We start from the raw sequence: 16,735 nt of genomic DNA on the forward strand, positions 1-16,735 counted from the left end.
GTTAACCGGGCTAATCACTAAATGTCAGCAGTGGGTTTTTTAATATTTGAAATGGAAATGAGTTAGCATTTTATTTTCTCCATAAGCTGAAATGATTTATTGTCCCGTTGACTGACATGGAGAAAACGCTCGGCTTCCAGGTCCAAACGAGCAACGACGTTTGAAATGTCGACAATCTAGAGATCCAAGACGGACGGGCCCGGCACTGTGGGGGCAACCCAGGGCAAATGAAAAGTCCCCCCAGGGGTATGAGTCAAAAACCAAGCCTGGTTCACATACAGGAAATAGAAACCTCTGAGCTGGAATCGTTTTGTCCTGTGGCGTTTAGGTGAAGAGAGACCGACTCCTCTGGCTGAGCATGTCCGTGACCGAACACGGCGACACGGATGGAAGCGGCGTGCTCGCATTTCTCCCCTTTACATGTTTATTTGTTTATTTTAACCGACAGAAGCTCATTACCCCCCCCCCCCCCCGAGCCAGATTTAGTTATTTTTGCTGGATAAAACGACAAGGCTCAACGGTTAGCCATCATTTACTCGCCACGCCACAGGAAAACTGCATCCCTGACAGAGCTTCCCCTGCTTAGTCCATCCTCGTCCACCGCCCGGCGCTTTGTGGCACGAGGACGCCTTGAGAGTGACACGTAAGGAATTCATGGTGTCAAAGTGTCGGCAGCATCAAGGATTCATTCCCAGAAGAGCGTCAACACTCAGGAAGAAGCGGAATGAGCGACAGATTCTCCTGGAGAATCCCAAGAGCAAAAACCCAGACTGATTTTTGACAGCTTCCTCTTCCCTGCATTATTCCGTCTTATTCTGCAGTCGAGTGTGTGTGTGTGTGTAAAAAGATCTAAATGAGCTTTTGGGCATATTTAATCAGATTTTTCGGTTCAACTTAACATCTAAGATGTGTTTATTTTGCTTCTCAGCCTGCAGCTTCAATTTGAGAATCCAAGCGGGGCGAATTATTCCTCCTTTGTTCTTACCCTCCTTCCTCTTATTTCCAGAATATGCTCTCTGATAGCGTGAATCTAAATATTATATTTCAGAGTTTTGTGATTCATTTTCCATAACATATTTAAAGAAGGAGAAGAAATAATAATAATAATAGTAAAGTCCAGACAAGTTTTCTCAGTTTAAATTTATTTTATAAACTGTCGGCTGCTCTGTCAATAAAGTTTCCACCTGACATTCCATCCATTCCTCTCTTTGTTGCTTCCAGCCTCTCTCATCACTGCCCCCCCCCCCCCCCCAGCCAGTGCTAATTAGCCTTCAGATGAAGTTTAACACTAAAAAGCTCATCTTGGTTCCTTCGCTTGTATTCCAGGACGTAAACTAAAGATGGCAGGGAGGGGACGGCTCCGGACGATAGATCAATAGATTCTCCTCTTGAAGGGTTTTGTTCGTCACACACACACATTACTCAGCCCACGTTTGAAGAGGAGGAGGCAAGAACACACACACACCCACACACTGGCAATTAAATAACTGAGCAAGGTTAAATTGGTTCTAAAGTCGAACTGGAGTTAAACATGAGTTAGAAGTTGAATTATGAAAGGTGTGTGTGTGTGTGTGTGTGTGTGTGTGTGTGTGTGTGTGTGTGTGCAGGGCTGCTCTAAATGGATTTGGGCCAGTGCCCCAGTAGGGGGTGAATGGAGCAGATTGTCTGAAAGCCTTTGACTCATCCTTTTACACACGCACACGCACACACACACACACACACACCGACCCGGGTCATGACATTTGCCAAGTCTCCCCCCGCCCCCCCAGATTCTAACCAATCAATACACAATAAACGCTGTAACATACAACGCTCCATAAACATACACTGCAAGAGCTCTAAAGCCAGAACAATTCAGAGCAGCTAAACAACACACACACCTACATTCACACACACGCACACACACACACACACACCTACATTCACACACACGCACACACACACACACACACGTAGGCCCTGTTTAAGATTTCACGCTCACCTCAGGTGCCTGTCGCTGCTTGACGACGGATTAACTGCAAAAACAACTTCCTGGAGCCGAGAACGAACACCTCGTCATTTGAACGTAAACACGCTGGATCAAGCAGCAGAGGAGGCGGAGTCTGACCAAACTATTGACAGGTGAGGTGATCATTAACCGGAGCGGCCCCCACGAAGGATCACCAGCTTTCACTGAGGTCACAGAACGAGCTTCACTTGGTGCACACGGCATCGATCGCAGGGGACAAATTCATTTTCAGTTTCTGAAGCCGTTTGAACCGCAGAAAATATGGATCCATGGTGCTTGGACTTTTACTAACCTTCACCGCCCGCTGTCGATTCTAAAATGACAGAGGCTTCTCCCTCATTATTGATGAGGTAGGTGTAATTATTACAATAAGGAGGGGTGCACAAGTGAAGGTCCCTCAAAGAACTGTCAATCCCAAAAGAAGATCAAGATGAGAAGATGGGAAACAAACAGAACCTGACTTCAGAATAAAAGCACTGAAAAAGTCCCTCTCCTGCAGTTTTCCACTGCATTTTGATAATTTATGCAGAATAAAATCTAGCTTAACTGGAGCTCATGAAGTGATTGTGCTGCAGGTGAAACAGTCTCTGTGTGACTCAGACTTTCACCATGAGAGAGTCGAGTAGGAGTGAATCATGATGGTTAGTCTGTTGTGGCTCTCAAGAGCACTTCCTGGATCTCTCTCTCGCTCTCGCTTTCTCTGCCTCACGGTCGTTCTGATAGGTCGTTGACCCGCCCGCCGCTCTACGGGATGACTCACCCATCGGCTTTAGACCTGTATTCTGGTGGTTGGAGCGTGTTTAACGGTTGGAGGCTGGAGAAAGAGGGGCGTCGAGGGAGATCTCTTCTCCCCTCGGGGGAGAACGAGGATCGATGGTGTTCATTTGAACACCGGGTCACATCTGAAACCTCATGATAAATGCAATGATGTCAGTGCACTCGCAAGGGGGGCGACAGGGACTTAAATCCGGTGAATGTTTGGATTTGTTCTGGTATGGTTAATTAGCCCGACCCCCCCGCATGTCGGTAATAGATCGGTGTTTTCACACAGCTGTACTCCAACACCGGGGTCCTAATGACACCACAAACCTGAATATTTACTCTACACAGGTAAAACCAGTTTCCTGGTGAAGCAGCAAAAAGAAAAAAAACATTCCTGACAAACCCGTTTGGTCGCTGAGACAAAAATGCTAACCTCTTGGCTTCTTTGTCGAACCGTACAGATTAAATCAATCAGACGCTTTGGATCAAAAACTGTCTCAAACGACAACACCAACACTTTTAACAGCGGTCCAAGCATCGACTCCTGAGGGACACCAAAGACAGAAATGCTCCGAGTTGCTTTTCTTTTCCTGGTGTAACAGCCATAAAAGCCGCATGAAATCAACTCAACACGTAACTGCAACTGCACACAGATCAGAGTTGGGATCCGTGTTCCGGTCGCGACGCCATACCTGCAGGGCGCGTTGTAGAAAGGATATCCACCGTGAGGTATGTGGTTGCAGTATCCGGACTGATTCCACATGGCGCTGCTCTTGTTCCACGTGATGAGTTTACAAGCGCTGCTGTCGCTTCTTTCTCCTTTCTATTTGTAGTGCTGTAGAATCTACCGCCGGCTGCCGGGAGCCACATTCATCAAAGTCTCTCCTCTCATCTCTGGTTGCGTCTCCATGGAGGCGGTGGGCTGGAGAGCGCAGACGACTGGGACGAGGAGGTGAGAAGATGAGTAAAAGGGGGGCCGAGTCCAAAACGAGAGAATGGATGATGTCAGGTGAGTCAGGTCTGGTGTGGTTTACACACCTGGAATCGAAGGTGGCTCCAACCGCCCGACGAGGACTCAGCAGAGACTCAGACGAGCGCTCCAGGTGGAGTCTGACATCACAGGATCCTCTTTTAATCTCGCCTCCAGCCAGTCATTTTCTCGTCGTGTCTCAGGTGCAAACAGGTCGTTACAACAGACGTCTGAGGCTAACCGCGCCAGGCCGCGTTGAATCGGACGTAATAACCCGTCTCCACCTGAACGACGCGGCGATCCGGCTCACGGCATCGCCGAGGCACGGACCGACATCAGCGAGCGTTCCACTTTGATTTCAGAGTGCTCCATTTCTCTGGCGATCCCCGGCGCCCAGCTCTTAGAAGTGCAACGCATTCTCTCTAAAGTTCACCGGCAACAGAATCCATCTCTTCCTGACATGGAGAGATTAAAATCCACAGCCTCTGCTTCACCTTCCCTGGATCTACCCGGTCTTTGAGATAGTCAACTCCGGAATAAGCTCCTACCCCCCCACCCCCACCCCCAAATGCAGTTTTTCCCACTGGATCTCCGGTCTCGACAAAAAACGGCAGCACACGGAGCTGAATGACCGAGCGAGAGAACGAAGGAGAGCGATAGAAAATGAGGAAGAGGTAAACAGAGCAGGGCTGCATTCCTTTTCCCGCTCATCTGGCAGGACGCAGAGAGAGAGAGAGAGGGAGAGAGAGAGAGAGAGCAAAGTGGTGAATAAGGAGGACGAGAGCATGACGCTATTTACATGTGATTTAACAGCTGAATAGGAAGCTGGCAGAGCTGCAAGAATACTCGACATGCGAGTGTTCCGAGACACGAGCAAACCTGCGAGCTAAATGTTGCTTCGAGATAGTAGCTTCCAGATGGTGGCGCTGTGTTTCATCTCCTTGGAATCGCTTGCCATGTCTGCAAACGATTCCATTATCGATTCCCTTATCGTGCCCCCCCCTCGTGGAAGCACACACATAAACATGGGAGGTAGACAATCTGCACAAAGATGAAGACGTGCATCTGCACCTCCATGTATTTGGTTTGTTAATGATCCAACATGGGCCAAAAGCAAAACTGTTCCAGCTTGAATTTAACTTGCAGCGCTTGCCATTTGAAAATATTTTGTCGTTTCTCACTTTCAAATGTTACGGGTCAACAGCAGAACATTTCCCGTTTCCTCCACACCTGCTGCAGAGACCGGGTCGTTCTGGGTCGCTGACCCGTGTCTGCGTTAAGATCTGCTTTCACTGCACATAGAAGAAGATCCAATAAAGAGGTCCGCCGGTGACATCGCTAATCCTCAGTCCATCCATGGAAGAGGTGACGAGGTTACCCTCCGTCGCGTCTCGACGCGTCCCTGAAGGAGGCGGCGGCAGACAAAATAAAAGGGAGGAGCAATGACATGAGAGGCGGGCCTTCATTGGTGCTATGATGAGCCTGTTCGGGGTTAGCATCCGTTGTAACGAGGCGTCCACCATTACAGCCAAACGAGAGCGAGCTTCACGCATCAACGAGCGGCAGGAGGACATTTAATGGCCTGCAGGAGCAACAAGAGCGTTTGGCTTTGGAGGGAAGGCGAGGGAATTCTCCACGCGCTCTTCTTTTTGTCAGCACCACCCCATTGTCTGGAAATGTCACCCGGTGAGACCGTGAAGGTCAACGGTTGACCTTTAATCGCAGGGAAATGGAAGCAGCAGATCCGGACTGGAGGAGTCTTGGTTCACTGATTTAAATGTCTTCACGTGTCCCCAGATCTTTTTTTTTTGTTTACCCCTGGGTAATTTTTTAGGGGTAAAAAAAAAAAAGGTCACCTGCTACTCTTTGACTCGGTGACTCGCTAAAGAAACTAGTGTTTAGTAGTTCATGCAAGTTAGCCATCAATCAATAAATACAATAAACCAGCCTCAGCGTCTGCTTCTTAAAGCTCGTTCAAATCGTCTCTCTTTCAGATTTACATTAAATCACGTTTTAATTACGACAATAGTCGTAATTAAAATAGTCCCCTCAATCCCGGCATACCTGACTAAACACCTTCAAAGACTTAGTGACAACCACAGCCACAACACTAGAGGGAGCTCAAACAACAACCTGATTACCCCCTCCTATAGGACTAACATGGGTAAATCATCTTTTTACAATACGGCCACCCAGGGGTGGAACGGTTTGACTCCCGCCCTCAAAACATGCACCTCTTTGGCCTCCTTCAAAACGGCCCTAAAAATACACCTTTCAGGGGGGCAGAAACGGAGATAGTCATCACGACTCTCTCCGGATCAATTGTTATTGTTAAATGTCGATGATTTACGTACGAAGGACTTTCAACGGAAACAAGACCGCAAGGGCTTTTTTTAAATGCTCCTCTTAGACAGGATGTTTGACTGTACTTGTACTGTAATACATGCTACTGTGTGACTGTACTTGTACTGCTCTAACATTCTATCTAATAAATATATTCATCATCACCATTTGTTCACAACACACGACATCTGTATGAAGGATTTCCATTCGTGATTATGATTTACATGTGGAATCACCAGTTCGGCATTTATGTCCAGACTCTAAAGGGAAAACACAATCTCATGACGCCCTTCAGCGTGTCCATCGAGTCCTGCTGCACCAGATCGCTCCACAAGTCCTCTTTCAAACAGACCATTTTTTACCTGTTTTTAATCTGAGGAGGTAAAATTATTTACTATAGCAGAGTTTCTATTTCGGGTTCCTGGTGCCTCCAGGGGATCGGACCAAAGTAGCCCTTCTCACTAATGCACTGCTTTTCACTGCTAACCTAATTCAGTCGAACACACGGCGCTCGGTGGCAACCAAACCGCCGGCATACCAAACAGGCCGGCCAATCAGCAGACAGACAGGCAGAGGCGCTGACAGACGTGCGACTGTACGAGCCCCCCCCCCACCCCCCCGGTGGCGATTTGGAACGGCGTTCATGAATGCACAAATGCTTCTATCGATGCTGCAATGCTAGAAAAAAAAATGGGAATAAATCATCTGCTGTTGAGCTTCTGGAAACGCCGCCCTGCATCGATTGAGCACCGGGTCCACATTGATCATTTTAAATGGAACTCTATATCATATTTACACATGATTTTACACGACCACACCGGCGATCCGCTCTTCTTCTGACGGGTACACGATGTGTAAAACGCAACTATAATTATCAAGTAAAATAGTTTGATGATTTGCATGCTCCTTTTTGCACTTCCTCTCAGTTGTCCTGTAAATGAATCCCGGCGTTGGGCTGCAGCAGGAATTCGGCAGCACCCAATTAGGAATTAGAAATTAAGTCTTTCCCATTTCGATGTCGAAGTATTCGTCCACAGTGTCCCATTAGGAGAGCGTTGAGCAGCTTAATACAATCCCAAAAATCACCGCCACAAACGCTGACAGAGCGCGAATCCCAGCGTCGGGAGACTCCCGGGAAGAACGAAGCGTTTGGTGTGGAACATGAAGACATCTAGTTCAGAGCCGACGGCGATGGCCGTCCTGTGACGCTGCCGATTTACAGGGAAGGACCAGAAGGAACGTTTCCTGTGATGGACCAAGACACATCCGTCTTCCTCATCTGACAGCGTCAGTATCTTTGACAGCCGCTTCATTGCGTGCCAACGGGGCCGGAGACAAACTCCTTCCTCCTCAGAGGTCGGGGCTTACAGCTTTTTCAACGTGGGGCTTACCTCGCGTCACGTGTCAGATCCCACGTAGAGAATTCGTGGTTTTCCAGGGCGGCGCCGGTCGTGGCCGTCCGGGGCCAAACAGCATGTCGTCTGACTGAAACCAGCTCGTAGCCGGCGTCGGGCGCGGCGTTCCCGCCGCAGCAGGCGCCCATTGTTCCACGACTAACAAACGCTTCTCCCGGATGATGACAAATCAAAACTTGCCGGGCATTCTTGATTTACATTCCCTTTGTCCAGACTTTCCTCTCTTATGAATACAATTCCATTTCCTGTTTAAGTTTTACACTTAGACGAACACCTTCCGGAGTGATGGAGAAGCGCAGGAGACATTGAATCTCTCCATGTCACCGATTTCCAGACCTTCTCAGTCCCTCGCTGGCCTCTCGCTCCGTCTTCCTCCGACCTCCACAGCGTTCCTCACATGATTTCTCTTTCTCCCGAGCTGCATCTGTGTTTCGGAGGCCCGGCCCGGCCCTGGCAGCATCAACCTCCGCCTTACTCTGACACAAGCGTTTCTGTCTCCCAGGACGGACCGGACAGCTACAGCGTCCCATTAGCATCTTTTTTGCCCTCGCCCGACGTCCCTCAATCACTCCTTTGTGTCTGTCCTCCTTTCCTCCTTGTTGCCACCCCACAGTTTCCACTCGACACGCTTTTCGTCTGGTCCACAAACAGCAGCCATTTAGAGAGCGGCTGGTCCTACCATGGCGGAGATGCGTGGGCTCACAAAGTGCAGCATGCTTCGGTTTGTAGGATCTCCATGAGTGTTGCACAGCCGGCATTTTGAGAACCGATTTAAAAAGTGGAAAACTGAACCAGGAAAAGACTAAAGGATGCAGGAAATACGGAAGCAGAAAAACGGTGCAACAATTGATTGAAGCGCAAAATAATAATAGCATTAAGGGTTAACTCGTGTTTCCCCAACGCATCGGTTCTCCCACACTCTCCGGGGTTTTAAGAAGCTCCTCGCTCACCAGGATTCTACAACTTGTCGCTTCCCAGCGGGCGTCACATTTCTATAGGCCGGTCCATTTCCATACGGAATCTCCGTGGGGTGATTAGAGGTCGCCGGGGGCGGTAGGACGTGTGTGTAAACTGACATTGAAGAAAAAGGACCTCAACAGTTTCATCCTTTCCCTGCTACATGCCTTCTGACTCAACACTCACAGACATGACAACGGGTTTATTGTTTGCACACAGAGAGCACTAAAACTCCTCCGGAGGATAAGGTAACTGTTGAAATGAAGGAAATAACATGCATTCCTACGCGGCTGACATGCAGACGCTGAACTGCAGGCGCTGAACTGCAGCTGGAACAGCTGTCAGGACAAACGCTACCCCGCTCACAAATTAGCATTTATTTTCCTTTCATTTCGATACACGCTGCGTGGGGAGAATGCGGAGCGACGCCGAGCTGAGGTGCAATTTGACAGAATCTACTTTCATAAATGTCTGCTGGTCTCCATTAGAAGGTTCCGTTTCAAACGAGGGAGTGGAACCAGTCAGCCTTTGATCCCTTCATTACCGCCGCCAAGGTGGTTCCGTTTCAGAAAAACTGCTGGATGGATCTTGATAATAAAAACCTGAAGATGGGTCTTGGTGTAATTTAGATCCCGTTACATTCTGAGAGCGATCCGGACTCCCGATACAAAGAAATCAAAAATCAGTTAACACTTATTCACTTTGACTTTTCATGGTTGGTGTATAAAGATACCAAGAGAACTTTTTGCTGCTGATCCAGATCACCATGTGGACGGTGTAGATCCAGTTAGGAGGGGAACGAGCTGCTTGGAGGAGGTCTGTGCACTCCCAGTGATTTTCTAGTTAATGATGAAAATGGGCCGCACGGGTCAAGATGGAGAAAGATGAGAAATGGGGGGAATTAAAAATGAAGGTATAACCAATATAAAAATAAACTAGATCTATATATATATATATACATACAGAGAACTATCATCCTTCATACTCCTGATTTATATTCCAGTGGGATCAAATGGAATTAAAATATATGAAATTAAAATAAATGAAATAAAAAATACATCCATGATAAATACAGACTCTTCTAGAGCTGTGTCTGTTATACAGATTATAACAATGACTTCACAATGGTCTCACTCAAAGGCAACCAAAAGAACTTTGTTGTGATGTTAATCTTTTATATTATAAGGTGTTTTTTTTCCTTTAAAACTTGCACACGAATCATTTACTGGCATTTGTGAGCTCCTAATTATATTCCAACAGATTTTATAGGAAAGACTGTTTGTCTGGTGCTCCTCTGCTTTATCATGCAAATAAACAACACTCGATCGGGTCGGCCCGTGTCGTCAATGCTTCTGATCCGACGTGCTCCCACAATGAACCACGTATCAGCCTGACGGATCCGCACTTGGCCCAGATTCTCCTGGGAGCCACTGGGATATGCTGCAGCCTGGAGGCGAGGTGAAATATTCAAGACGTCCATTTTAAGACTTCAAAGATGAGATTTAACACACACGTGCACACACACACACACACACACACACACACACACGCGTGTGTGATGCACCAGATTGACCCAAAAGAATAGTCTATAACAATGAGGAGAGAAAAAGGCTGCAAGACGTCTCCAGAAATAACAGCTCTTTGGAAGACGACCAGGGAGGTGAAATATCCTCATGTCAGGAAGTACAGAGGATTAAAGAACACACGTCCACAGCTCCACGACAATGTAGAAGCAGCGTAGGAGTAAAGCCAGAACCGGGATTTAAACCTCGCCAGAAACAAAAAGGGGAAGCGTTCCAGTTTTATGGAAGTCGGAGGGAGTCGCCGTCTCCTGCCTCCGACACGGGGCTGCAGAACAAACACGCAGACGTTATCAGCCTTATCCGAATCCCAGCAGCAAAACAAATAGGAAAACTGGGTCACGACCGAGCTGCTACCAGAACCCGTTAGATAGATGGCGTTACAACCGTCAGCCATGGAGATCAGCTTCCTTACAGTCACACCGGAACGAGCAGCAACTGTCAGAGGAATCCGGACCGGCACAGAACAGGAAGTAAAGGTTCCCCTTGATAGTTCCTGATCAACACGGAATTCCACTCAAAGCGAATTATTCCTCCAGGCGGACCCGCAACGAAGCCGATGTACAAACGTCCGAAGTGTGTCCCAATTAAGCATTCCTGAGCGCTGATGCTTAAACAGAGTTTATCATTCCCGGAAAAGAGTGCAGCTCTGAGGATGGAGCGGGGAAATCATTTACATCCGACGGCGCCGGAAGTGACTCATTTACTTCTCTCCCGATCTGCTGTCAATGAGCACGTTTGAAACAACGAACTGCAATCATTAAGGGACGACGTTCCTGAAGGGAGGCGGCTACCTAAGCGTGGAAGACGCCACCGGACAGAAACTCTGTGCTTGGGCCGACATTTACAAGAAATAATCGTTAACGTTCCTGCAAACACACAATCGGGTCGCTTCCAACCGATGAACGAACAGAACAGCCATTGTGACGGAGCTCTTTCCTGCAGCCTTCGTTTGTTTGCTGGGGGGGGGGGGGGGGAACCGGCGGTTCTTCGGTTCCGCCTCGGCTCCACATCAAAACAAAGCCTCTTCTTCTCAGGAGGACAAAGAGCGCTGGACGGGGAACACAAACCTGCCCTATGTTCTCGGACCCTTAATGTGAGCCGGCGCTTTTATTAGCAGCGTCCCAACGACCGTTCCTCAACGGGGAACACGAACGCAGCTGCCCGGAAGCAGGACCAAATGGGAGAACGTTCCGGCCCATGCTAGCCACGCTAACACTCATTTTGAAACGAGGATAGAAACCGCCGCAGCTAGCATAGCGCTGAGCCTCGCTAGGACATACTACCAGCTCGGTCGGCTTTCTGCCGGGAACGTTGCCTTAGGAGGGGAGTGAGTTTTATTAAATGTCCTCAAAGAAAGACGGATTTCTGCAGAGAGGACAAAAGGGCGGGCGGCGTCTGAACTGGAAGCCACGCCTCCGCTGCAGGTGGACACGCTAGCAGCTCTTTAGCAGGAGTCGAGGACGCGTTGAGAGAGACGTGAGCTCATCAGCCACGAACGCAGGATGTTTATCCCTCCTCGGATGTGACTGGCTCTGCTGCCCAGGTGCCCCGGGTGGGCGTGGCTACAGGGAGGAGGAGGAAGAACCACCTGGAGGCCCCTCACAGGTAAGAGTGCTTGTGTTTACACAGGTATGAGTGCGAGCGTCACGCGGGAATACTTCTAAGGTGTGTGACGGCAGCTTTAGCTCTGAGGAGGTCGCTAGCTCGCGTTCGCCTCCCACCTGTCAAAGGGTCAAAAGGAGGAACCGTCCAAACAAGTTCAGGCAAAGAAACACTGGGAGGCGACGGTGAGGTCATCAATCGGTGACTCACAGAGGTGCAGTGGAAAAGAGCAGCGTCTGCGTCTGGAACAATGTCGATGATTCACTTTTATTCTGCATTTCTCCAGTGGTTTTAGAACCAGAACCAGAACCAAACGGTAACAGTAACCAGAACCAAACACTAACAGTAACCAGAACCAAACGGGAACAGTAACCAGAACCATACGCTCGATACAGCAGGAAAACGCTTCCCCCGTCAAGCAAAGTCCGAAGTGTTGAGAAAGCATCTTTTCCACAAAGAAACGCAGCGATAGATCCGACGGCTGACGGCTTGATGGCCGTTCCATGTTCAGGAGAATGAAAGGCTTCATTTAAAAGGGGAAGCTGATAATTACCGGTTTCATCTACTTTTCAACCATAAAATCAGAATTCATTTTAGACAGCAGCAAAGAGACGCAGAGTCCCAGCAGCATCGGGACCGGGATGGATTCTAATAAGCCTGAAGTCCAGCAACAGCCGGCGGCGCCCCCGCTCACTCTGTTCTTCCAACGTGAACGACCTTTGACCTTCCTGATCTGCAATGCCATTTTAATCTCTAACAGCACAACAGCTCAGCAGAAGGGAAGTCACAAAACGCTGCACAATATGAGAGCATGTTCTGAATATTAAACAGTCAAAGAAATCAATTATCCGACCAGGAGTCACAAACGTCCACCGGTTCCAGAAGGGGAAGGAAGCCGGTGATGCCGAGACAGGATCCACCAAAAAGCGGTTAAACACCGTATTCGTATTAGAGTCCCAGTGAAGACTCCGGTTTCGTCTCTGCACCATCAAACGCACCCTCCTGCTCGTCATGTGACGCCGCTCTGAAAGGACGCGGCGCCGCATTGACGTATTCCCAGCCGAGCTACAATGGAGACGGTTTGTCATTTCCTTAAAACCGCAAGGTTGAGAGCAGGAGCTTTTTATTTGGTACCATGCACATCTAATCTGTTCATGGACACTTCAGGACAGAGGTGGGGGGGGGGGGGGGACCGCAGCATGACGGGGACCGGCTTCAAAAGACCAGAATGCAATGCAGAGACGAGGCGTTACTTACTTCAAACACAGTGACTCAAAGCAGAAAATGTGAATTCACCTTGCTGTTCAGAGCCGGAACTCTCACTGAATTTAGACGCCTTACTTGTTTGTGATGACATCATCAAGCAGCGCCTGGACAGGAGAAGTCCAACGGCAGACCTGCATCCGTTGATGATGCATCCATAGCAACGATTGTTTCCCATCGTTTTAATGTCAGAGGAATAACAATCTGATGCATCAACACACGCCATACGACATGAACGCTGACCCCTTAACTAAACCCCATCCACAGAATACACGTCCTGCACAGACGCAGCTGCTTCCGCTATCGCCCAAAGGTTGCGCCGGTCCATGAGGAGGAAGATTACAGTTAATTTTAATTGTAAGAATATCAGATTAAATACTTAAAGCATGGGCGCCGATTTTCAAACAGTTATTGAAAAAAATTGACTATTATTATTATTATTACGTGTACCTGGGTGTAATGCGCCGTTTCTACCAGACGGTGGCGGTAATGCGCCAGCGGGCGTTTGCAGCCGCTGTAAACAGCAACAAACAAGACAACTCTACACAATCACATTAAAATATTAACGCGACTCTTTTCGGTGGCGTTATCGTCACGTCATTGTTAAATAAACAATAAATAAAAAATACTGAGACAAGAAAACAACACCTTAGAAAGTTTAACCCTTTAGAGTGTTATATTATAAAGCAGACACATAAATACTAATAAATAAAAGGTAGAAATCTGCGGCGGGGTCATCAGAGGGTCAGATCAGTCCCGATCACACCCCGTTTAAATCCGAACTGCCCCCCCCCCCCCGGTGGTAATTAGTGCTGCTGCTGGAGCCACGGTAAGCTGCCCGGCCCCGGTGCAGGTGCATTAGCGACACGTTCGGTTCTTACTTGATGAAGAAACTCGCCCCTGCGTCCATGAATCCTTCCTCCCATCCCCGGGGCAGGTCTGAAATACAGGGAAACACACCTGTTGGTCACACCTGAACTTTCCTCCCACCCCCGCAACCCCCCCCCCCCCCCGGGCCTCGAACACCGAAGTTGGCACCGACGATTAGAAAGTAAACGGGTCAAAAGCACACCCAGCTCCCACGGCTAGCTTACCTGAGCGGATCATGTGTCCGGAGTTCACCGGTTCACCGGAGCGGGGATGGAGCCAGGTAGTCGCCCGCGTCACGTCGCTGCAGCGCGGCCCGAGAGAGAGGGGGGGAGAGAGAGGACACCTGTTACACCACCGGGAAGACAAACACCAGCAGACAACTCCCGTTAAACCGGGAGACGGTGCTGCGGTGTCCCGCTCACTTGATGAAGAAGACCCTCCCGTCCCTGCAGACCCCGTAGGACCAGCCTCCCGGTAAGGTGTCCCGCCCGACAGTCGCCGCCATGATCCGGACCGAAGTCCTATTTCATCGCATTCCTTCTCCGCGGAGTCTCCCGGGAGCTCGGCGAGCGACGACCGGGCCGGCGCTGCGTTCAGGAGCTCCCTCCGCGGCACGGACATCCGAGCATCGCAACAGCCAGCGCGGGGTTCTGAACCGGAAACCTTTTTTATTTGCAGTCTGAGTTGGTTTTGTAAAACAACATGTGAAATATATTACGTTTGCTGAAAATAGGACTTGGAAAATTGTTTCAATTTGTCTTTGTTGAATTCAAATCGAATTCATTTTATTATTATTATTTAATCCAAACACAAACGCCTTTGACAAGTCTCTAGCTGTGAAATGTAATAATCTTACACATTTACTTTTTAGTCGTCGTCCCCCCCCCCCCCCCCCCCATCTGCAGTCACACACAGTTTGTTCTCAACCTCTCATCAGGAACTCTGCACTCACTGGAATTTGCTTTTTCCAGGGTGGCTCCGTATCCAGGGGGACGTGTGGCGACGTGCTTACAACAACACCCTGACACGTTTTCCTCGTCCCTATTATTCCCAAAGCCACACGGAACACTTCACCTGACTCCTTGTTAAATTCAGTCTGCAGGATTTTCCTGCGAAAGCAGCAAATTTTCAAATTGCTTGTGTGTGAATGGAAACAAGACGTTGACATTCATCACAGCATCTTCAGTCAGACCTCCCACACCCTGTTCCACACGGCGTGTAACAATAGATCACTAAACCACACTGAGGAATGTTGAACAGCCCTGAGTCTATTCTTAGTTTGCTTGACGTGTCATGATTCGATACTTTCTTCTTTTCACCAACCTCTGATTTCATCTTCCTACATTTTCTTTAGGTTTATTTTAAGGTGAGAAATCTTTATATTCCGGTCACATGTCTGATTTCTTTACTTCCTGTTTGGGATCAGGTGGTAGCTGCCTAATCGGCACACAAAGGAAACTCCCTGATGAGGTAGACAAGCTGAAGGTCAGGTAGAGGTCAGCCGAGCCATGACATCACCGGGTTGCGCATCATTAAATCCAAGATAAGAGCGCTGCAGTGGGTGTGATCAGGTGTCCGTCATTCACACCTGAGCAGAAGAGTTCAAACCTCAGGTGTGCAGCATAAGAGCCGATCGTATTTAAGGAGTGACTTAACATCAGGCAGAAAAGAACAGCGAACGCAGTGATGTCACTGAACCACTGAGCTTTTCCAGAGGTGTTTAAGTATAATCACGTTAGAAGATGAGCCCGCCCACCTGTCGAAGCAGTTCTCCTGCTCTGTGTTTAATGTAAATGGTGCATGAAAGTTTTATGTAGTGAGGAAAAGTTCAGTTATTGAAATTCTCAAGGAAATAAAAAAAATAAAAATACAAGGGTGATGAGAACAAACGTGCCAGGAGGAACGCTGTCATCCAATTTGTCACCAGTTCACCACAAATGGAAACAGCGATTATGCCCAGGTCTTTATTTACTCAATTAAACAGCTGTCTTGCCTTGTGAGGGGATTCTGAATGCCACTAATGCCACCTGCGTCGATTTAACGATGTGACAAACCCTTCCAGCCTTTGATAAACAAAAGAGAAAGAGACAAATTTGCATAGAATCAATCGCCTTTTGCATCTGGTCACCGTCCGCTCTGACGGTAACGGACAGCGGGGACACGGAAACGACCTGCAGGCCCGGTGGAGCTTCAACTTCCCTGTGAAATGCGTCACCTTGTGGGTTCAAGTTCTTTAACCTTTGGACAAAATGCTCCAGAAAAACTCTAAAATGTCTGCATAGATTGAGACGTATAATCCTCATCTCAATCACATCAATCACTTTCACTACCTGACATTCAGATAAATTACTTGAAATGTGTGTACAAATACTGTGATGGTTACAATCAGTGTATTACTGTTGTACTTTATAGCATATGCACACATCCAAGCGTCAATGTGGAGGTTTTTTATTTACCTTCGTGTAACTGTCATATGATAAACTCAAGATTTATTTTGGGATTTGGATTTCACTATTTAGCCTCATTGAAGATCAAAACGTTCAGGAGAACGTGCAGCTACCTCAAAATGTAGGGAATAAAAGTGAAAAGGTCACACACATTAATTAAAGTACAGGAACCAGAAGACTCAAGACAACAATGAAGTAACAATTTAAAGGTGCTTATTATATTCCATTCTTTAATTCTGTTTTTATTTTTGTGACAGAGAAACATGGAATTGTCTGCGTCACTCTGTCTCCCTGTGGTGGGAGATATGTGTCGTCATCCGCAGAAGTACAATACTTATTATTCTACCAAAGTAATGGCTGAAAATGAAATACAGAAATACAAACTACATTTATGGAACCTTCGCCATGTTTGTAGTCTATCTAACTCCACCACAGCTCCTGATGGTAATATGTAGAAACAGTAAACTTCTAGCCAGCAGTGCACAACGTGGCCTGAGCACACTGGGGGTCTTTAT

The 16,735-nt window shown here is 48.0% G+C and overlaps 1 protein-coding gene across 1 annotated transcript in view; it reads right to left on the minus strand.

Annotated features, from left to right (window-relative positions):
• The window catches only part of LOC137893544 (pleckstrin homology domain-containing family A member 7-like), a 44,736-nt gene extending 30,458 nt beyond the window's left edge, over positions 1-14,278 (minus strand). The window contains exons 1-3 of the mRNA XM_068738954.1: positions 14,196-14,278; positions 13,998-14,074; positions 13,785-13,842 (exon numbers count right to left, since the gene is read on the minus strand). Of these exons, the coding sequence (XP_068595055.1) occupies positions 13,785-13,842; positions 13,998-14,074; positions 14,196-14,278 (218 nt within the window). The remainder of the gene's footprint in view (positions 1-13,784; positions 13,843-13,997; positions 14,075-14,195) is intronic.
• Between the last annotated feature and the right edge of the window lie 2,457 nt (positions 14,279-16,735).

This window comes from Brachionichthys hirsutus, chromosome 5 (genome assembly GCF_040956055.1).
Source record: "Brachionichthys hirsutus isolate HB-005 chromosome 5, CSIRO-AGI_Bhir_v1, whole genome shotgun sequence".
NCBI lineage: Eukaryota > Metazoa > Chordata > Actinopteri > Lophiiformes > Brachionichthyidae > Brachionichthys > Brachionichthys hirsutus.